This window comes from Pogona vitticeps, chromosome 2 (genome assembly GCF_051106095.1).
Source record: "Pogona vitticeps strain Pit_001003342236 chromosome 2, PviZW2.1, whole genome shotgun sequence".
In the NCBI taxonomy this organism is placed as follows: Eukaryota; Metazoa; Chordata; class Lepidosauria; order Squamata; family Agamidae; genus Pogona; species Pogona vitticeps.
The window spans coordinates 21990925-22014180 of NC_135784.1; the positions used below are offsets into that span (position 1 = coordinate 21990925).

At 44.5% G+C, this 23256-nt stretch overlaps 1 protein-coding gene across 1 annotated transcript; it reads left to right on the forward strand.

The window, feature by feature from the left end:
• The first annotated feature begins 108 nt into the window (after positions 1-108).
• Positions 109-22642, forward strand: LOC144587521 (uncharacterized). Its single transcript, XM_078388418.1, has 3 exons — positions 109-150; positions 1161-2222; positions 21059-22642. Exons 1-3 carry the CDS (start codon positions 117-119, stop codon positions 22087-22089), a joined length of 2127 nt encoding a protein of 708 aa, XP_078244544.1. The 5' UTR covers positions 109-116; the 3' UTR covers positions 22090-22642.
• The last annotated feature ends 614 nt before the right edge of the window (positions 22643-23256 follow it).

Consider the following 23256-nt stretch of genomic DNA (forward strand, 5'->3'; position numbering starts at 1 on the left):
TTATTTGCTTGCTTGCTTGTTTGTTTGCATTCCAGGACTTGGTGTTCTTTGAAGCAGTGGCTGTGCGTCTCACTCCGAGGTGCAGCGGGTTTTGCTGGATCTTGCCCAGGGAAATCATGGAAGAGACCTGTGAGATTGTAGTCTGTCTCGGTATGGCCTCTCTCTTTTTCTCATCCATTATAGCGAAGGTGATCCTGATGACAGTATGATGATGAAAATCATGACTGTTGTGTTTTTCTGGCCCATTTCCTATATTATTTATCTTGAAGTCTTTGTAACCTGTTTTTTTTGGGGGGGGCACATCCCTCTGAAAACAGCATGCACAACCAAAAAAAATTGCATTACAATGCGGTGAAATAATTTGAAGTACCGTATCTACGAGGGAATTAGTAGTGAACCCTATACATAGCATGGTCTTCTGGTAATTGCATCATGGGAATACCTCTTTTGAGCTTTTTTTCTTTTAATATTTTAAATAAGGGGAACCACAGATACCAATCTGGCAGATATGGGGGTCCCTATTGTATAATATGCTAAACAGAGTCCTGTCAGTTACTGATGTTAAATGCAGAGGCATTAAACTGTTCTGGTGAATTGCCACTAGTTAAGGAGCCAATGCTTGTATCCCTCATTGTGCACCAAAAACATTGCTAGGTTCATTAGGAGAGTCTCCAGCATTTTTTCTGAACCTGAAACCCATTCCTTTGCAAAATTGTGCTTCACTGGAAATATGTGAAACTGCTGCTTCTCCAGCTAACTTTATACTCTCTCTACTGCATCTGGAAGCATCCCTCCAAAACTTCTAGTCCAGTATACTGAAAGGCTGCTTCCAACTTTTAATTTAACTTGTTCAGTGGTCTGACACTCTGGGAATTGCTGGATAGTTCAGTGGTTGAAGTATCTGCCTGCAGAGCCAGAGGTTGGGAGTTCAATTCCTGACTGTGCTTCCCTGACTGAAGCTGGACTTGATGATCCATAGGCTCCCTTTCAGCTCTGCATATATTATTATTATTATTATTATTATTATTATTATTATTATTATTATTATTATTATTATTATTATTATTATTATTATTATTATTATTGTAGTAGTAGTAGTAGTAGTAGTAGTAGTAGTAGTAGTAATTCCAATTTGTACCGATTTCTTATCTCTTTTTTAGAAGATGACAAGCTGGAAATGGAGAATATGAGAGAACCATGTGGGATGGCCTGGGAAGGACAAAAGTACAGAAATAGGAAAGATCAAAAGAAGAAAACAGAAGCAAATCCACAAAGAAAGAATAAATCCTCTGCTTCTCCGGGCGATGATCCACATGAGATCATGTGTGAAGAAAAATCGGAGAAAGGAAAGGAGAATAAGAAGTGCCCTGTATGTGGAAAAGCTTTCAGTTGTGCCTCCAAGCTTATCATTCACTGCAGGCTCCATACTGGGGAGAAACCACACCAGTGCTTGGCCTGCAGAAAGCGCTTCGTTACCAATTCAGACCTTACGAAACATCAGAGGATTCACACGGGAGAGAAACCCTATAAATGCTTGCTGTGCGGAAAGAACTTCCATTACAAAGGAAACCTCACGACACATCAACGGATTCACACAGGAGAGAAACCTTTCATCTGCTTGGACTGTGGGAAGAGCTTTGGCCGGAAGATGCACCTCACGGCCCATCAGAGGATCCACACTGGGGAGAAACCTTATAAATGCTTGGAGTGTGGGAAGAGTTTCAGTCAGAAGGGAAGCCTCACCTCTCACCATAGGATTCACACTGGGGAGAAGCCGTACAAATGTCTGGAATGTGGCAAAAGCTTCAGCAACAGCGCAAATCTCACAGAGCACCGGAGAATTCACACCGGAGAGAAGCCGTACGAATGCTTGGAGTGCGGAAGCAGCTTCAGCCAAAGGCAATACCTCAATTCTCACCAAAGGATCCACACAGGGGGGAAACCCTATAAATGCATGGAGTGTGGAAAGAGTTTCACCCAGAACGATAAGCTGATGTCGCACGTAAGAATTCACATGGGGGAGAAACCGTACCAGTGCTTAATCTGTGGGAAAAGTTTCAACAATAACACAAACTATTTGGTCCACCAAAGAAGTCACACTGGCGAGAAACCCTACCCATGCTTGGAGTGCGGAAAGAGCTTCAGCCATCGGTCGAATCTCACATCCCATGAAAGAATTCACACCGGGGAAAAACCCTTTAAATGCTTAGAGTGTGGGAAAAGCTTCAGCGGGAAAGGAAACCTAGTTAGACATCAGACGGTTCACAGCGGAACTGGAACCATTTTACTGCTGGGAGTATGGAAACAGGTGAAATCAGAAGAAACGTCCGAGTTCTCATTAGGAAATTCACACAGTGGGGAAGCCATGGAAACGTTTGGCGTGTGGAAACAGATTAAATTAGAAGATGAATGAACTTTTGTTCAGTGAGGCATCCCGGGGATCAGAGACATACATTGGGGTTGAACAGCTGTAGAGGTTTGAGGGTGGGACCTGCATCTGCCCCAAGTTACCAGGAGGGGTCAAAAAGTTGTGGCATTGAGGGAGGGGTGTCCAAATAGTATTGAAAAGGACAATCCTGGCTCCTGGGGGCACTGTTTTCCTTTTCAAGGGAAGACAGGCTCTAGGAGATCCTGGGGTTTATATATATGTATTTGAAAAGTGGACTAGGCTTCAGGAGAAACACACAGCAGTACTTTTCATTAAAAGACTTCATGCAGGGGAGTTAACTGTATATTATATATATATATTTGTTATATAGAACAGTGAAATCAAATGTCGCACAACGGATAGATGGCCAGACTGTCGCTCAGGAGAGCTGGTTTCTTATCCCTGCTTGGCCAGGGAAACTCACTAAGTGTGTGTGTCTGTGTGCGTTAATGGTGAAGCCACTCCTTCGACACTTCACATGACTTGAAATCCCCGTGACGACTCCACAGCATGTAACAACAATAAATCTGGAACAGGATTCAGTCTTGTTTATCTTGCACTTAATTGTGAGAAACTCACAGCTCCCTTCATTTTATGGCCACTGGCTGTGGCTCCCCTTGTTCTTGAACCGTTTGCCAGCCATTCCCATCTCCTCTCCTCTCCCCCTCCAATATCCTTGAGGGTCCATCTCCTCTCAGGTCCCGATGCAGGAAAACCCCAAGGGTACCTACAGGCGCTTCCACTGGAGACCATAGAGAGGGAGAATGGAGCGGCAGGCACACAGTCTCCACTTCCTGTTTCTGTTAGAAACAAAGCAATAGAGAAGCTTTTTATAGAGCTATGAAAGTAATAGAGCTGTTCATAGAGCTATGACCAGCTTCTCTAGAATTCTCATAGTTCTGTGTGCCATCTCTTTTCCCATAGCACCCCTACCTGGGATTCACTGCACCCCCTGGAGCCACGGCCCACAGATTGGGAACCCCTCATTTCTGACTCCCTCTAGTGGCCAGTTCTGGTAACCTCATTTCTAGAAATATATATATTTCTACAATTTTTCTTTTAATATTTTCAAACTGTGGATATGATTCCCATGGATAAGAGGGCCTTACTGTATATTGTATAAATGGCCATCATGCAGGGACCCATAGGAATGGTAAGAATGTGCTGAAGGCACTGAAAAGGAACTGAAATGTTTATTTTCTCTTCAATTAGTACACTGCGATTAATAAAGATCTACCAACCACTGGTATTCTCAGAGTGTCAGAGGAAGTTCACTTCTGGTTGATAGAAAAGCTGGAAAAAAGCATATTTGGGTTAAAGCGGACCGCCCCCTCTTATCTGTCTAGAGATCCCTAGGTACAGAACTGTCATTGTTTTGAAGAAATAATTTTCCCTCCAGGGAAGTGAGAGGTGATGGTCCACAGATATCCAGGAGCTGCACACCAGACCCCCATTCAAAGTTATTACTTATATTCTTTCTATTGTTGAGTTTTCGATGTAATACAGTCAGTGGCACACAACCCTGACATCGTCTGTGGGATGGGAGGAGTGTAACTATTGTAAACAAGTAAGGTGTTTTGAGACAATAGGTTACCTATTTGAAAAACAAAGGAACTTCCTCAAAAGTCCAGCAGTGTTTCTCCAAAAGGAGCATTTATCCTGGCTTTCGAAGTCACGGGAATAAGTTTGTGTGGGTGCCAGGCACCCTACCCACCACACCTTTTCATGGTTAGGATTCTGGATCAGCCATCTTCTCCAGCTGTTGGGTCTTTGAAGCACCACCCACCAGCCTTTTAAAAGTTTTCTCTGTTTTAAGGGCCGGGTACTCGGGGCTGGTTTTGTCAAAATAAAGAAACGTTCTGGTTTCCACCTCTTAACTGCATCCACACCCTCACTGCTTGTTCTTCCGCTGGGTTGCCTTGGGACGGGTGAGGCCTCCACCCCATAACAAACACTCTGGGGTTCTGGCCCACTGGTGCGGCTGCGCTGCCCCAGGTTGGATATCAGCCTTTATCCATTCTACCTCTGTCCAGGTTTCTTCTTTAGGGAATAACTGATACAGTGGGGAGCCAGCCTTGTGGGGCACCACCGGTGGTCCCCACCCTAAGAGGAGATTCACCCCAAGCCCTCTGGCCCAGCTGCCCTCATATTTCTCAATGTTTACGGCTAGTCCTTTGCTCTTTCCGGGGAGAAGTAACGCATTTGGCCATGTGACTTGTGTTTTCATCCTAGGTGGATTGGGCCCAGAGGGGAGAGGACAGATGCAGAATGCTGATCTTTGCAAGCCACTGCTTCCAGGATGGAGAAGGGCCCTGTCCTGTCCTCCCTCCCTCCAGTTTAGAGCAGACCTAGCAAAGAAAGTTATCCTTTAATTCCTTGGGTTTTCGCTTCTGATTTTGAAATCAAAGTCCTATAGAATCAGGGCTGATCTGGTGAGTTTACTACCGTTCAATTGCATACTCCTTATCTATTTTAAAGGTGAATGACCACTATAGTTTTTGATGGCTCAACATCAGATTGCTTTGACATCCGAAGTGGAGTGAAATAGGGCAGTGTCCTCGCGCCAACTCTGGGATCTTTTTTGCTGTTATGCTGAAGCATGCCTTCAGAACTGCAACCGAGGGTGTCTATCTCCGGACTAGATCAGACAGAAAGCTCTTTAATCTCTCTAGATTGAGAGCAAAGACCAAAGTCCAACTGAAATGCATGCGGGACTTCCTCTTTGCAAACGATGCAGCCATTGTTGCCCACTCTGCTGAAGACCTCCAACCACTCATAAATCGCTTTAGAAGGCCTGCCAAGATTTGCTAGTCGGATTCCAAAAGATCTCCTGTATGGAGAATTAGTGCAGGGAAATTGCCACAGAGTGAGACCACAGCTGCAATACAAGGATATCTGCAAGCGGGATCTGAAGGCCTTAGGAATGGACCTCAACAGATGGGAAACCTTGACATCTGAGCATTCAGTCTCATGACCTCTCCCATTTTGAAGAGACCCTTGTCCAGCAGGCCGAGGCAAAGAGGCAGTTCCAAAACCAGCAAAATCAGGGAGCAGGACCGAGGACAGATTGTATTTGTTTTCAGTGTGGAAGGGATGGTCACTCTTGAATGGGGCTTCTTAGCTACACTAGACGCTATTCCAAGACCTCTGTTCAGAGCACGTTATCATAGTCTCTTGAGACTGAAGGATGCCTAATCTAACTCTAAGATCAGGATAACATTTGGGTTACTATTGATAACTGTGTAGAACATCTTGAATCCTTGTATCCCAAAGCAATATTTATTGTTGCAGGGGATTTTAATGCACGCCTAGGTGCTAATGATGAAAGCCTCTGTGCCCACTTTCATTGGGTATTGGATTCAGATGATAGTACAGTGGAGAGAAATGGTCGAACTTCTAAAGATAAGACATGCAGTTATACAGGGTATTGTTTTGCACAGTTTACAAGGAGGAGGGATCTCTTAATACTGAATGGTTCTGCAAATGGGGGACTTATCTAGAGGGGTGGCAGTGTGATTGATTATATAGCAATCTCACATTCCACATACAGAATTAATTAATTAATTAATTAATTAATTAATTAATTTTTTATTTTATTTGATGAATATGAATTTATTAATATGTGACTCAGTTTGAAATTGGTAACAGCACAGAAGGCAATCATTTACCCCTCATATTGATGCTAACATAGCCAACATTTAGTAATCCTCATTTACAATCGCAATCTTATCCCAGCAAAGTTTCAGAAATGACTGGCAGTAAAAGAATTAAATGGTCACCAATGGTAGACCAAGCATATATAGGGACTATTATAGATGTATCCCAACTTATAGGTAGTATGCCTGTTCGATATATATAAAAGGAGTTTAAAATGATTCTGCCAACTATCGACCAATCAGCTAATTGAGTGTAATAAGCAAACTCTACGCCAAACATCTATGCAATAAATTAATTGACTGGATCCAGGATGAAAATATCATAGCAGTAGAGCAAGCAGGATTTAATCAAGGGTGATCTACTCTAGATAACTGTTTTGTATTAGCCCACCTGATAGATAAATATGTTAAGAAGAAAAAGGGCATGTTACGATATATGCAGCATTTATTGACCTTAAGGCTGCATTTGACTCTGTATCTCGTGGGGAAAACTATCTTCCACAACTATACATAAAAGACTTCTCTTTCTAATTAAATATCTCTATAATAATACTTGGCTAAGGGCATGCTGTTATCAGATCCTGTACCATCTACAAAAGGAGTCAAGCAAGGCTGTGTTTTAGCTCCAATTTTATTCAACTAATATGTGAATGATACTGTTGAGCATTTGTTATCTCTAGCATTCCATAACCCCAAATTAGCAACAATCCTAATCTCAATCTTACTATACGCAGATGATGCAGTGTTGCTATCCCAATCTAAAGTTGGTCTGAGAAGGCAACTAAGGGAATTATAGTAAGACCAAAGTATTGGTATTTGCCAAATGCTTTAGACTGTGCAAATTGTCCTTGGATGGACAACCAATTGAACAGGTCAGAGCCTTTAAATATCTAGATTTGGTTTTTTCAGACATCAGGAGCATGGACAACTCAACAAGAATATGTTGGGGAAAAAGCTTCACGCACCATAAAAATTCTGAGACAGTTTTTCTATACTAATGGCCACAGTTTTATACCAGCAGTGTTGGAAGTCTACAGAGGCACGCCGTTAGTGCAGATGCTTTATGGGAGCTTAATTTGGGCTAATACAAGCTTAAAATCAATAGAAATTGTTCAGTTTAAGTTTCTTAGACAAATATTTGCTGTACCCAACTGTGTGCCAAATGCCTCTTTGCGATAGGAAAGTGGCCTTTCCTCAGTATACACACAGGCCTGGCTCAGGATATTTAACTTTTGCTTAAGACTGAACCTTGTTCCTTCCGGTCTGCTCTCCTTTGTTGTGGAGGATCCTCATGAGAGTAAATGGATGAAAGATGTCAAGTCCATAACACATACCTTAGGGCTGTCTCCCGATTTCCTATTAACTATTGGGTATAGCAAAGCAGGGACGTGGTGGCACTATGGGTTAAACCGCAGAAGCCTCTGTGCTGCAGGGTCGGAAGACCAGCCGTTGTAAGATTGAATCCCACGTGACAGAGTGAGCTCTCGTCGCTTGTCCTAGCTCCTGCCAACCTAGCAGTTCGAAAGCATGCAAAAATTCGAGTATATAAATAGGTACCACCACGGTGGGAAGGTAACAGCGTGCTGTGTCTAGTCACGCTGGCCACGTGACCACGGAAACTGTCTATGGACAACACTGGCTCTACGGCTTGGAGACGGGGATGAGCACCGTGCCCTAGAGTCAGACACGACTGGACTAAATGTCAAGGGGAACCTTAACTTTTACTATAGCAAAGAAAGAAACCTACTAGAACAATGTTTATATGATACTGAAAACCCAAATAATTTGTCTGTTATTACTGTACTAAATTGTGTCCCTGGTACAAATACTCTGTGATAAGCCATCCAAAAATAACGGTACAATGGTGACAACTCCCAAGTACAGATGGGCCCTTTCACATGCAACACTTAACATTCAAGACTTAACATTATACCTTCAGCACTGCTTGAGGGTCGTATTAAAGGAACCCTATTACAAAACCGCATGTGTCCTTGCAGTGACAGTGCTGAAATGCTTGCGCATGTTTTACTGTTCTGTTCTTTTTACAGAGAATTACGTAAAGAGTTAATTTGCCCTTTGTTAATCAAGAAGCCAAGAGGTTTCTTCTCGCAGACCAAGATAAACAAGTAGCTGCACAGATATCCAAATTTTTAGTAGAACAATTAAAATTAGGTCAATTATGGTTCTAAAGGAGTAATCTTATATCTTTTTATCTGACCAATTTTGGTAAGTATAATTATCCGATGCATATGTATTCATCTGTTATTTTGACTCAGATGCGTTGATTCTGTATCTTTGTAGATTTTGTACTTACCTTGCTATGGCATATGCTAATAGAAATAGATGTTGATTGTCCCTTACTCTTTTGTTGTCATTGTTTTGTTGTTTGGTCGTTAAGTCGTGTCTGACTCTTCGTGACCCCATGGACCATAGCACACCGGGCCCTCCTGTCTTCCACTGCCTCCCGGAGTTCGGTCAAATTCATGTTGGTTGCTTTGATGACACTGTCCATCCATCTTTGTCCCCTTCTCCTCTTGCCTTCGCACTTTCCCAACATCAGGGTATTTTCCAGAGAGTCTTCTCATGAAATGGTCAAAGTATTGGAGCCTCAGCTTCAGGATCTGTCCTTCCAGTGAGCACTCAGGGTTGATTTCCTTCAGAATGGATAGGTTTGTTCTCCTTGCAGTCCAGGGGACTCTCAAGAGTCTCCTCCAGTACCACAGTTCAAATGCATCAATTCTTTGGTGGTCGGCCTCCTTTATGGTCCAGCTCTTACTTCCATATATTGCTACTGGAAAAACCACAGCTTTGACTATGTGGACCTTTGTTTCCAAGGTGATATCTCTGCTTTTTAAGATGCTGTCTAGGTTTGTCATCGCTTTCCTCCCAAGAAGCAGACCTTTTTTGATTTCTTGGTTGCTGTCACCATCTGCAGTGATCATGGAGCCCAAGAAAGTAAAATCTGTCACTGCCTCCATATCTTCCCCTTCTATTTGCCAGGAGGTGGTGGGGACAGTGGCCATGATCTTGGTTTTTTGATGTTGAGCTTCAGCCCATGTTTTGCGCTCTCCTCTTTCACTCTCATTAAGAGGTTCTTTAATTCCTCCTCACTTTCTGCCATCAGAGTGGTATCATCTGCATATCTGAGGTTGTTGATATTTCTTCTAGTATGTCCATTTCCTGTCATTCCATTTAATCTTAATTCCGGTTTGGGATTCATCCAGTCCAGCCTTTCGCATGATATATTATGCATATAAGTTAAATAAGCAGGGAGACAATATACAGCCTTATCGTGCTCCTTTCCCAATTTTGTTCCATATCCAGTTCTAGCTGTTGCTTCCTGTCCCACATATAGGTTTCTCAGGAGACAGATAAGGTGTTCAGGCACTCCCATTTCTTTTAGAACTTGCCATAGTTTGCTGTGGTCCACACAGTCAAAGGCTTTTGCTTAGTCAGTGAAGCAGAAGTAGATGTTTTTCTGGAACTCTCTGGCTTTCTCCATAATCCAGTGCATGTTAGCAATTTGGTCTCAAGTTCCTCTGTCCCTTCGAAATCCAGCTTGTACTTCTGGGAGTTCTCAGTCTACATACTGCTGAAGCCTACCTTGTAGGATTTTTAGCTTAACCTTGCTTGTTTGAAATGAGTGCAATTGTCCGGTAGTTAGAGCATTCTTTGGCACTGCCCTTCTTTGGGATTGGGATGTAGACTGATCTTTTCCAGTCCTCTGGCCACTGCTGAGTTTTCCAAACTTGCTGGCATATTGAGTGTAGCAACTTAACAGGATCATCTTTTAAGATTTTAAATAGTTCAGATGGAATGCCATCACCTCCACTGGCCTTGTTGTTAGCCAGGCTTTCTAAGGCCCACTTGACTTCACTCTCCAGGATGTCTGGCTCAAGGTCAGCAACTACATTGTCTGGGTTGTCCGGGATATCCAGATCTTTCTGGTATAATTCCTCTGTGTATTCTTGCCACCTCTTCTTGATGTCTTCTGCTTCTGTGAGGTCCCTACCATTTTTGTCCTTTATCGTGTCCATCTTTGCACAAAATGTTCCTTTAATAGCTCCAATTTTCTTGAACAGGTCTCTGGTTTTTCCCTTTCTATTGTTTTCCTCTGTATCTTTGCACAGTTCACTTAAGAAAGCCCTCTTGTCTCTCCTTGCTATTCTTTGGAAGTCTGCATTCAATTTTCTGTAACTTTCCCTATCTCCCTTGCATTTTCTTTCCCTTCTCTTCTCTGCTATTTGTAAGGCCTCGTTGGACAGCCACTTTCTTGCATTTCCTTTTCTTTGGGATGTTTTTCGTTGCTGCCTCCTGTATAGTGTTATGAACCTCCATCCATAGTTCTTCGGGCATTCTCTCCACCAAATCCAGTTCCTTCAATTTGTTCCTTCACTTCCACTGTGTATTCATAAGGGATTTTGTTTAGATTATACCTGAGTGGCCCAGTGGTTTTTCCTAATCTCTTCAGTCTAAGCTTGAGTTTTGCTATAAGAAGCTGATGATCAGAACCGCAGTCAGCTCCAGGTCTTGTTTTTGCTGACTGTATAGAGCTTCTCCATCTTTGGCTGCAGAGAATATAATCAATCCTATTTTCGATATTGCCCATCTGGTGATTTCCATGTATAGAGTCGCCTCTTGTGTTGTTGGAAAAGAGTGTTTGTGATGACCAGCTTATTCTCTTGACAAAACTCTATTAGCCTTTGTCCTGCTTCATTCTGAACTCCAAGGCCAAACTTCCCTGTTGTTCCTTTTATCTCTTGGCTCCCTACTTTAGCATTCCAGTCCCCTAGAATGAGAAGAACATCTTTCTTTGATGTCAATTCTAGAAGGCGTTGTAGGTCTTCATAGAATTGGTCAATTTCGGCCTCTTCAGCATTGGTGGTTGGTGCTTAAACTTGGATTACTGTGATGTTGAAAGGTCTGTGTCACATATCGCACTGATGGTACCTGTCTGTCATGGGTTTGGAGGGAAAGTTCCATCCTATGGGGAGTGGAAGGCGGGACATCAGGGGGGAGGAGCTGTACTGTATATATTTGGGGGAAGTCCTTCGTAAGGGAGCTGACATGGAGAAGTGGAGTTGGAGTCTGTGGGTCAGACTGGGTACAACTGTTCGTCAGATAGTACATACCTGATAGGTTCAGGTTTCTATCTAGGTAGCCAGAACGGATAAGTTCAGGGTCTGTGCGTTACCTTAAAGTGTTCTGTGGGAACCAATCTGTTGTATATGTATGATTGGGACTATCCCAAGTTCCAGTATCCTATTTACCTGATCCTTTTATTTACCCTGTTTGTTTTTTCAATAAACCTTGTTCTCTTGTTTGTTAAAATCCATTCCTGGTCTGGGTGACTTGGGAGAGCGAAGGGTTGGTGGCAGCATAACTATAGGGTGGGATACTCCAGTAGGTCTGGTGTTGTTACATTTGTTGGTGTCCAGCGGGTGGGATACGACTGGTCCAGTTGCCCAGTGGTCCAGCAAAGCCTTGGCTAGTGTGCCCAGAGCAAGGGGGGTCTAGTCAGGGAAAATCTGAGGGCGCGTAGGTAATCTTCTAGGCTTACCTCACGGGGAGGTAGGCTAGTGGAAGAACGTGCAAACTCAGATTGGGGGACTAGATTAGGGAGCTCTGAGGCAACCCGTTTTGGCGGGAAAGGGCTGAGGCAAAGCTGCGTGAAGTAACAGTAATCTAGCCTGTCTGCTGAGAGGCCTAGCAGAGGGGGTGGATTCTGTCTGGCAACAGTTGCAAGTGGGTGCTGGAGGGACAGCAGCAGTCTATAGAAGGCTGTTTCTGAGGCAAAAGGAAAAAAGTTGTCATTTTATTTTGAGGCGTAACTTTTGAAGGCAGCCTGTTCTGGGGGGGATCATGCCCTTGACTCGAAGCCAAATGGCAGAAATGGGGAAAGTGAGAGAACCACAGGGAGACCAAGGTTCTGAGGAGGAATTTGGCTCAGTGCAGGATGAGAGCACGGGAGAACTGACCTCAGAACTCAGAAAAATGCTCCTAGCCCAACAGCATGAACTGAGGGTGAGGGAAATGGAGGAAAGGGAAAGGGAGAAACAAAGACAATTTGAAATGGAAAGGGAAGAGAAACAGAGACAGTTGGAGTTAGAAAGAATGGCGTTTGAGCTGAAGAAGCTGGAAATAATGAGTAGAAATAGGAATAACAATAATAATGAGGGGAACCCAGGGAATGGGGAAGGCAGCCTGTCTAAAACTGACTTGAAGAAATTCCCTGTGTACAACAAGGGAGATTGCCCTGAGGTGTTCTTTTCCCTCGTGGAAAGAGCGTTTGTGGACTTCTCAGTAAGGGAAACTGAGAAGATGACCATTATGTGATCTTTAATCAGTGGCAGCCTGGCAGAAGTCTATGCAGAGATGCCAGTGGAACTGCTGAAAGACTTCGCTGAGTTTAAAAAACTGGTGTTTGCCCGGCATGGGATAAATGCTGAACAGCTGAGGCAAAAATTCAGGTCACTCACAAAAAAACCAGAGCAGACTTTTACCCAAGTGGGGGCCCAACTGGTGAGGTTGCTAGAGAAATGGCTGTCTCAGGAGGGGACAGAGACCTACCAGCAGCTCAAAGACCTGATAGCGCTGGAACAATTTTATTCAGTCCTGCATGGGGAACTAAAGTTCCATGTGAGAGAGAGGAAACCTAAAATTGTGACAGAAGCGGCGGAGATCGCAGATTTTATTTCCCAAATAAGGAAGCCCTTAGGTGCTGAGGGGAAAACTGTGGGTAAGCCCAAAGAAACCTACAGCCGGTACTCTCAGGGACCAGGGAAAAATCAGCAAGTGGGAGGGGCCCATGTTGAAGGGAAGCCCTCTGACATGAAACCACCAAGACCTCAGATTTTGGAGGGAAAACCAAAAACAGAGGAGAAAGACTCCAAGTACAGCAGAAAATGTTATTTCTGTCAAGGAAAGGGCCATCTAATCTCAGAGTGTGAGAAATTAAAGCAGCTAAAAGGAATTGTGCCTCAGGATTCGAGTGGAACCAAGCCAAAAGCTGTGTTCTGTGTCCAGAAAGAGCAAAGCTCCTTGTCACTGAGGGAGCCTGTTGCCATGGCTACTCAATCTGGAACAGTTACATCTGCTGATCAGGCTGAGGAAAATGGTCCTCTTGTGGAGGTCAAGCGCTGTTTGCTCGTGAGAACAGATTCTCAGTTGTTTGAAACAGCAGGGGTGGACGTAGGAATACTTGACCATCAGTATCGGGGGCTGAGGGACACTTGTTCCCAGGTGACCCTGTGCCATCCAGATATTATTCCTAGGGAATATGTAATCCCAAATGAGAGCATGAAGGTGGCAGGGGTTGAGGGGCAGGTGATCTCACTGCCAGTAGCTGAGGTACCTATGAGCTTTCAAGGCTGGAGGGGAGTTTGGCGTCTAGCGATTTCATCGACTCTGCCAGCAGCCGTGCTCGTGGGAAATGACCTGGCTGAACATGTGAAACGGGTGCTAGTGATTACACGCTCACAAGCTACCACGGGGACAGTTCAGGGGGGTACTGAAGAGCCCGAGGCTGAAGCAGATGAGGGTAGTCCCGAAGCTGTGGCAGAAACCTTAACCACAGACAGCAAATTTGGCCAAGAGCAAAAGGCAGATGCCACTCTCCGAAAGTGTTTTGAAAAGGTGACAGACGCCCAGCTAACACCTGAAACCCCAGCGAGATTTCACGAGGAAAAGGGAATTTTATATAGAGAGACCCTGATGAATATCTCAAAAGGGGGAGATGGGATCAGAAGTCAGCTAGTGGTACCTGAAAAGTATCGCCCCATGATCTTACAAAGGGGGCACTCTGACATGTTTGCTGCGCACTTGGGGGTGAACAAAACACAGCAGAGAATCACACAAATTTTTTACTGGCCTGAAATAGGGAAGCAGATCAAGGAGTTCTGTAAACAATTTGATGTGTGTCAGAGGCAGGGGAATAACCGTGACAGGACCAAAGCGAAGTTATGCCCTTTGCCTGTGATTGACACCCCGTTCAAATGTATAGGAGTGGATATTGTGGGACCTTTGCCCAAGGCCACAAAGAGGGGGAACCGGTTCATTCTCACCATTGTGGACCATGCCACGAGGTACCCCGAAGCCATTCCCTTGACTAACATCGAAACTAACACAGTGGCAGATGCCTTGGTGGGGTATATGTCCAGGATGGGATTTGCCTCAGAAATAATCACAGATTTGGGCACATCGTTTACATCGAAGCTCATGAAACGGTTATGGCAAATCTGTGGAATTAAACACAAGGAAACCACTGCCTATCACCCCGAAAGTAATGGGTTAACGGAGAAGTTCAATGGGACTCTGATGCGCATGATTAGGGCTCACTTGGCAGAGAATCCAAACAATTGGGACCAGAAGCTGCAATCCCTTTTGTTTGCTTACCCATCAGTGCCCCAAGCCAGTACCGGGTTCAGTCCGTTTGAACTTTTGTTTGGGAGAAAAGTAAAAGGTCCACTTGATTTAATCAAACAGAATTGGGAGCAGATCACCCAGGGTGACCCACAAGATGTAGTGACATATATAGACACTTTAATGAATGACCTGAAGAGAAACCTAGAGCTAGCAGCAGAAAACCTGCAAGCTCAGAAGGTCAGACAGAAAACCTGGTATGACCAGAAAGCCAGGGAGAGGCACTTTAACCCAGGGGAGGAAGTGCTTTGGCTTAGGCCCTGCAAAGAGAACAAACTGCAGCTCAAATGGGCAGGACCATACAGGGTCATTTCCAAGATGTCGGACCTGAACTACCTTATAGAACAGGAGGAACACCAAGCACGGAGGGTGGTACATGTGAATGCCCTGAAACCCTACTACAGAGGGGAACAGAGGGTTTTATTTGCCATAAAAGCAGCTGAGAGTGAGGAAGCTGAATTGCCCTTCTGGGAGGGTAGAGGGGAAGTGAAATACAACCCAGATGAGGTGAAGATCAGTCCTGCACTCACCCAAGACCAGCAGCAAGAACTAAAAGTGCTGCTCACTAAATATCATAAGGTTTTTTCGAATAAGCCGGGGATAGTGAAGGGAGTGATGCATCGGATCCACACAGGGGATGCACCCCCGCAAGCAGTATCCCCGTACCGAGTGACGGGACCCTATAGGGACAAGGTGCGGAAGGAGCTGGACGAGATGGTTAGGGAGAACATAATCGTCCCCTCTTCTAGTCCTTGGTCCTCTCCGATAGTCCTGGTGGACAAGCCTGATGGGAGCATTAGATTTTGTGTAGATTACCGGAAACTAAACCGCGTAACCACTCCTGATGCCTACCCAATGCCCAGGCTAGACAACCTGATTGAAACCATAGGGGGTTGTCGGTTCATTTCATCGTTGGACCTAGTAAAGGGTTACTGGCAATTAAGGATTGATCCCAGGGATCAGGAAAAGACCGCATTTTGCAGCCCTTTCGGTCTATATGAGTTTAGAGTCCTTAGTTTTGGTCTCAGAAATGCACCAGCCACATTCCAAAGACCAGACCTTAGCAGGGCTCAGTGACTTTACTGTGGCCTACATTGACGATATAGGGATCTTCAGCAATACCTGGGAAGATCACCTGAAACACCTGGAGATAGTGCTGCAGAGGTTAAGTGCAGCAGGGCTAACAGTAAAGGCAAGCAAGTGTCAGCTGGGTAGCCCAGAAATAAAATACTTGGGTCACATAGTAGGGGGAGGAGTGATCAAACCCCTAGAGGCCAAGATAGAAGCAGTTCGTGATTGGCCCAGACCCAACACCAAGAAAAAAGTCAAATCATTTCTTGGGTTGGTGGGCTACTACAGAAGGTTCATCCCGAGGTTTAGCGAGATGGCGACTCCGCTGACCGATCTGACGCGGAAGAAGACTGATGACCACATCCCGTGGACCAGCGACTGTGAGGAGGCGTTCCAGAGGTTGAAGGAGGCGCTCATCCATTATCCAGTGCTGCGTGCTCCAGACTTCGACCGGGAGTTCATCATCTACACCGATGCGTCTAACAGCGGGGTAGGAGCAGTTCTTTGCCAGGAGGATGAAAATGGTGACCAGCATCCAGTGTCCTACCTGAGTAGGAAACCCCAGAAAGATGAGAGACATTTGGCAACCGTGGAAAAGGAGTGCCTGGCCATAGTATACGCGATTCAGAAGGCCAAACCTTACATCTGGGGAAGACATTTTGTTCTGTGCACTGACCACTCACCACTGCAGTGGTTAAAGACAATGAAAACCCATAATAGTAAACTTATGAGGTGGGCTTTAAACCTGCAAGATTTTGACTTTGAAGTGAAGGTGGTCAGAGGGTCAGTGAACTGTGTTGCTGACGCCTTGTCAAGAAGACCCGACGAGTGAAGACGGCGAAGAAACCATGGACTGTGTATATTGGTGACCAAAAGTTAAATGTACCTGTTTATTGAACAGGCTTGGTTTGTATTAATAAAGGTAACTTAATGTATTGCAAATATAATGTATAAATGCATAAGTGATATGTTTGACCTAGAGTGAGTAAGTATGGGTTATGGGATTGTATTATAATGTATAACTGTTTATGTGTTTTGATCCTGGTTGTTTTTTTGGAGAAAAGCACATTAGCTTTTCCCCCGTAAAACAACTTATAAAGGGGGGAGGTGTCACATACCGCACTGATGGTACCTGTCTGTCATGGGTTTGGAGGGAAAGTTCCATCCTATGGGGAGTGGAAGGCGGGACATCAGGGGGGAGGAGCTGTACTGTATATATTTGGGGGAAGTCCTTCGTAAGGGAGCTGACGTGGAGAAGTGGAGTTGGAGTCTGTGGGTCAGACTGGGTACAACTGTTCGTCAGATAGTACATACCTGATAGGTTCAGGTTTCTATCTAGGTAGCCAGAACGGATAAGTTCAGGGTCTGTGCGTTACCTTAAAGTGTTCCGTGGGAACCAATCTGTTGTATATGTATGATTGGGACTATCCCAAGTTCCAGTATCCTATTTACCTGATCCTTTTATTTACCCTGTTTGTTTTTTCAATAAACCTTGTTCTCTTGTTTGTTAAAATCCATTCCTGGTCTGGGTGACTTGGGAGAGCGAAGGGTTGGTGGCAGCATAACTACAGGGTGGGATACTCCAGTAGGTCTGGTGTTGTTACAGTCTGCCTTGGATTCACATTGAAATCATTCTATCATTTTTGAGATTATATCCCATTACAGCTTTTCCCACTCTTTTGTTGACTATGAATTAAGTTTGCAAAGGTTTTACAAGGTGCACTAACGATTCCAAGCATTTAAAACAGGTTTTGAACATTTTAAGACACTTTAAAAATAGCGAAAACGGACCTGTCAAAACCATTGAAATGCACTGAATAGGCTTCATTGCATTCCAATGGGGGAACCGCGATTTTTGCTTAAGGACGGCATTAGAGTTATATGCAGATTTTGAACAGCAAGGAGGCCCGGCGCCCCTAACCCCAGTGTTGTACAACCCTTCCCACCATTAATCTGGCACTGTCTCTTTCTTCCCTTGAACCCGTGTCACCACAGCACCCCAAAGGCTCCCATGGAGCAAACTGGGCTGCCCCCAATAATTGGACCTATTGGGCACCTGATTTTGAGTATATGTGTAGCTAAAACCATAAGAAAGGTTGAGTTTTTCAGCCCAGGGAGGTGCTTGTGGGGTTTTCAAATCCGTTCTGCATGGGGTGGGGAGAAGAGATACAGCACTTTCTGATGGGTGCTTGTTCTGACAGGCAGCAGCGAGGGGATCCATTTTACCAAGAAAGAAAAAAAGATGGTACATTTATTCCTTTTGATTTGAAAATTTTATTTGTGTATATATGTGTATTTTTCTTTTATTTATTTAAAGTACAGTACTTCAATGGAGACCTGATTGTGAAGCTTGCTTGCCGTAGGGCACAGAGCTTGGGGGGCAGGATACTGGCTGCACAAACTTTTGTTTTCTTCTGACCGAGGGTGTGACTACACAGCGAAGGGGATGCAAATTCACCCACGTTGACTCATTGTGAAGTCCCACCAGAGAATTTGAGCCTGTTCAATTTAAGTAGCTATACTTCAGTCACCCTGCAGGTGGCGCTGATCAGAGAACTGTGTTCTTTGTTCGTAGTAGAGCATTGCACAGATTACAATTGTGTGTGTTTATGAAATATAGGTAAAATTAAATTTGCTCATCAGCCAGTTTACAGTGCAATCCTTCAATAAGTCACAAGACAGCTTTTCCTTAGACAAATCTTAGAACTGCAGAGCTGAAAGGGACCATCAAATAGACCATCAAACCCAGGCCTTGTCAAGGAGACCCAGTGGGGAATTGAACTCCCAACATCTGGCTCTGCAGCTGGATGCCTAAAGCCCTGAGCTATCCAGCATGGAACATGTTAACCTCTGGAGGTGGTGACCATTCCAGTGTTGGAAAAATCAGAGACTAGAGATGGGGGTATTTGTATATGAATATCCCCACAGCTGGGGCCAGACCGTCCACTCATACATCCGCTGGCAGCAGCCTCGCTCATCCTTCCAATCACTCCCAGAGCCTCGTTCTCTTCCTGATTGGCTGGCTACTCGGCAGCCATATAGGGAGACTCGTCTTCCCTCCCCCTGCCTGAAGTGGCCAGCTGAATGGGACAAGAGCAGTCCTCCTTGAGTGACTGGAAGGAAGAGCAAGGCCATTGCTGCTGCCAGATGTGTGAATGGACGGTCCAGTCCTAGGAGCTGGATCCTCGTTAAGTCCAGCTGCGTGGGGCTATTCATATAAGAATACGAATACAGTCGTGCCCCGCTGGACGATTATCCCGCTCTGCGACAAAACTGCATTATGTTGCCGTTTATGTGATTGCTTTTGAAATTGCAAAATGATGGTTTAAATGGGGGAATTTTGCTTAGCGATGATCGGTTGCCTGCTTCGGGAACCGATTTTTGCTTTACGACGATCAGCAAACAGCTGATCGTTGGGTTTCAAAATCGCTGCCGGCTGAAGAAAATGGCTCCCCGCTGTTTTCTAGAACGGATTCCTCACTTTACAGGCACCCAAAATGGCCGCCGTATGGAGGATCTTCGCTGGACGGTGAGTTTATCAGCCCATTAGAACGCATTGAACGGGTTTTCAATGCATTTCAATGGGATTTTTTCGTTTTGTTTGATGATGTTTTCGCTCTACAGCGATTTCGCTGGAATGAATTAACATCGTCAAGCGAGGCACCACTGTACCCCCATCTCTATGGGAGATCCATCTGTCAGGTATACTTGGATTTAGATTCCTGCATTGAAAGGGGGGGGGTTTGAACTCAATGGCTTTACGGGCTCCGTCCAACTCAATTATTCTAGGAATAATCCCTACCTCCCGTTTTTCTTCAATAACTAATCAGAGCCATGGTGTCCTTGATCTTGAACATACTATATAGTCATGATGTTTCATGGATGTAGAAAACCTTGGCTTGTATCAAGAAGGCTGCAAAAGCTAGATGCTGACATCTACTGCCCAGCCACGTCCTCTTAAACAATGCTTTGGAATTGGTTTGTAAAGAACATTTATGTTACCTATAAAAAACGGAAGAAAAGTGTATTTATTTATTTATTTGCTTGCTTGCTTGTTTGTTTGCATTCCAGGACTTGGTGTTCTTTGAGGCAGTGGCTGTGCGTCTCACTCCGAGGTGCAGCGGGTTTTGCTGGATCCTGCCCAGGGAAATCATGGAAGAGACCTGTGAGATTGTAGTCTGTCTCGGTATGGCCTCTCTCTTTTTCTCATCCATTATAGCGAAGGTGATCCTGATGACAGTATGATGATGAAAATCATGACTGTTGTGTTTTTCTGGCCCATTTCCTATATTATTTACCTTGAAGTCTTTGTAACCTGTTTTTTTTTGGGGGGGGCACATCCCTCTGAAAACAGCATGCACAACCAAAAAAAATTGCATTACAATGCGGTGAAATAATTTGAAGTACCGTATCTACGAGGGAATTAGTAGTGAACCCTATACATAGCATGGTCTTCTGGTAATTGCATCATGGGAATACCTCTTTTGAGCTTTTTTTCTTTCAATATTTTAAATAAGGGGAACCACAGATACCAATCTGGCAGATATGGGGGTCCCTATTGTATAATATGCTAAACAGAGTCCTGTCAGTTACTGATGTTAAATGCAGAGGCATTAAACTGTTCTGGTGAATTGCCACTAGTTAAGGAGCCAATGCTTGTATCCCTCATTGTGCACCAAAAACATTGCTAGGTTCATTAGGAGAGTCTCCAGCATTTTTTCTGAACCTGAAACCCATTCCTTTGCAAAATTGTGCTTCACTGGAAATATGTGAAACTGCTGCTTCTCCAGCTAACTTTATACTCTCTCTACTGCATCTGGAAGCATCCCTCCAAAACTTCTAGTCCAGTATACTGAAAGGCTGCTTCCAACTTTTAATTTAACTTGTTCAGTGGTCTGACACTCTGGGAATTGCTGGATAGTTCAGTGGTTGAAGTATCTGCCTGCAGAGCCAGAGGTTGGGAGTTCAATTCCTGACTGTGCTTCCCTGACTGAAGCTGGACTTGATGATCCATAGGGTCCCTTTCAGCTCTGCATATATTATTATTATTATTATTATTATTATTATTATTATTATTATTATTATTATTATTATTATTATTATTATTGTTGTTGTTGTTGTTGTTGTTGTTGTTGTTGTTGTTGTTGTTGTTGTTGTTGTTGTTGTTGTAGTAGTAGTAGTAGTAGTAGTAGTAGTAGTAGTAGTAGTAGTAGTAGTAGTAGTAATTCCAATTTGTACCGATTTCTTATCTCTTTTTTAGAAGATGACAAGCTGGAAATGGAGAATATGAGAGAACCATGTGGGATGGCCTGGGAAGGACAAAAGTACAGAAATAGGAAAGATCAAAAGAAGAAAACAGAAGCAAATCCACAAAGAAAGAATAAATCCTCTGCTTCTCCGGGCGATGATCCACATGAGATCATGTGTGAAGAAAAATCGGAGAAAGGAAAGGAGAATAAGAAGTGCCCTGTATGTGGAAAAGCTTTCAGTTGTGCCTCCAAGCTTATCATTCACTGCAGGCTCCACACTGGGGAGAAACCACACCAGTGCTTGGCCTGCGGAAAGCGCTTCATTACCAATTCAGACCTTACGAAACATCAGAGGATTCACACGGGAGAGAAACCCTATAAATGCTTGCTGTGCGGAAAGAACTTCCATTACAAAGGAAACCTCACGACACATCAACGGATTCACACAGGAGAGAAACCTTTCATCTGCTTGGACTGTGGGAAGAGCTTTGGCCGGAAGATGCACCTCACGGCCCATCAGAGGATCCACACTGGGGAGAAACCTTATAAATGCTTGGAGTGTGGGAAGAGTTTCAGTCAGAAGGGAAGCCTTACCTCTCACCATAGGATTCACACTGGGGAGAAGCCGTACAAATGTCTGGAATGTGGGAAAAGCTTCAGCAACAGCGCAAATCTCACAGAGCACCGGAGAATTCACACCGGAGAGAAGCCGTACGAATGCTTGGAGTGCGGAAGCAGCTTCAGCCAAAGGCGATACCTCAATTCTCACCAAAGGATCCACACAGGGGGGAAACCCTATAAATGCATGGAGTGTGGAAAGAGTTTCACCCAGAACGACAAGCTGACGTCGCACGTAAGAATTCACATGGGGGAGAAACCGTACCAGTGCTTAATCTGTGGGAAAAGTTTCAACAATAACACAAACTATTTGGTCCACCAAAGAAGTCACACTGGCGAGAAACCCTACCCATGCCTGGAGCGCGGAAAGAGCTTCAGCCATCGGTCGAATCTCACATCCCATGAAAGAATTCACACCGGGGAAAAACCCTTTAAATGCTTGGAGTGTGGGAAAAGCTTCAGCGGGAAAGGAAACCTAGTTAGACATCAGACGGTTCACAGCGGGACTGGAACCATTTCACTGCTCGGAGTATGGAAACAGGTGAAATCAGAAGAAACGTCCGAGTTCTCATTAGGAAATTCACACAGTGGGGAAGCCATGGAAACGTTTGGCGTGTGGAAACAGATTAAATTAGAAGATGAATGAACTTCCGCTCAGTGAGGCATCCCGGGGATCAGAGACATACATTGGGGTTGAACAGCTGTAGAGGTTCGAGGGTGGGACCTGCATCTGCCCCAAGTGACCAGGAGGGGTCAAAAAGTTGTGGCATTGAGGGAGGGGTGCCCAAATAGTATTGAAAAGGACAATCCTGGCTCCTGGAGGCACTGTTTTCCTTTTCAAGGGAAGACAGGCTCTAGGAGTTCCTGGGGTTTATATATATGTATTTGAAAAGTGGACTAGGCTTCAGGAGAAACACACAACAGTACTTTTCATTAAAAGACTTCATGCAGGGGAGTTAACTGTATATTATATATATATATTTGTTATATAGAACAGTGAAATCAAATGTCGCGCAACGGATAGATGGCCAGACTGTCGCTCAGGAGAGCTGGTTTCTTATCCCTGCTTGGCCAGGGAAACTCACTAAGTGTGTGTGTCTGTGTGCGTTAATGGTGAAGCCACTCCTTCAACACTTCACATACCTTGAAATCCCCGTGACGACTCCACAGCATGTAACAACAATAAATCTGGAACAGGATTCAGTCTTGTTTATCTTGCACTTAATTGTGAGAAACTCACTGAAGAGGTACAGTAGGACCCTTTTATCTGTGCGGGGATTGGTTCCAACCCCCCCCCCCGCAGATGCTGAAAAATGTGGATTATAGCAAACACTACAGTTGTGCCCCCCTTTACGATTGCCCCGCATTACGATGAAACCGCATTACGATGACGTTTTTGCGATCGCAAAACAATGGTCTGAATAGGCTTTTTCACTTTGCAATGATCGGTTCCCTGCTTCGGGAACCGATTCTTCACAAAATGACGATTTTCCTACAGCTGATCAGCAGTCTCAAAATGGCAGCTAGGTAAATAAAATGGCTCCCCACTGTTTTCTGGGACGGATTCCTCGCAAAACAGCCACCGAAAATGGCCGCCCTATGGAGGATCTTCGCTGGACGGTGAGATTTTAGCCCATTGGAACACATTAAACGGGTTTTAATGCGTTTCAATGGGTTTTTTATTTTTGCATTACGACATTTTCGTTCTACAGCGATTTCACTGGAACGAATTAATGTCGTAATGGGAGGCACCACTGTATTTTAATAGGAAGCACTGTGGTATGTTCTCTGACTCCCTCTAATGGCCAGTCCT

Coding starts and splice junctions, on each gene's coding strand:
- LOC144587521 (XM_078388418.1), top strand. CDS start 117: ATGGAAGAGACCTGTGAGATTGTAGTCTGTCTCG. Junction 151..1,160: donor TGAGATTGTAGTCTGTCTCG/GTATGGCCTCTC, acceptor TCTCTTTTTTAG/AAGATGACAAGCTGGAAATG. Junction 2,223..21,058: donor ATGCTTAGAGTGTGGGAAAA/GCTTCAGCGGGA, acceptor TATGTGGAAAAG/CTTTCAGTTGTGCCTCCAAG.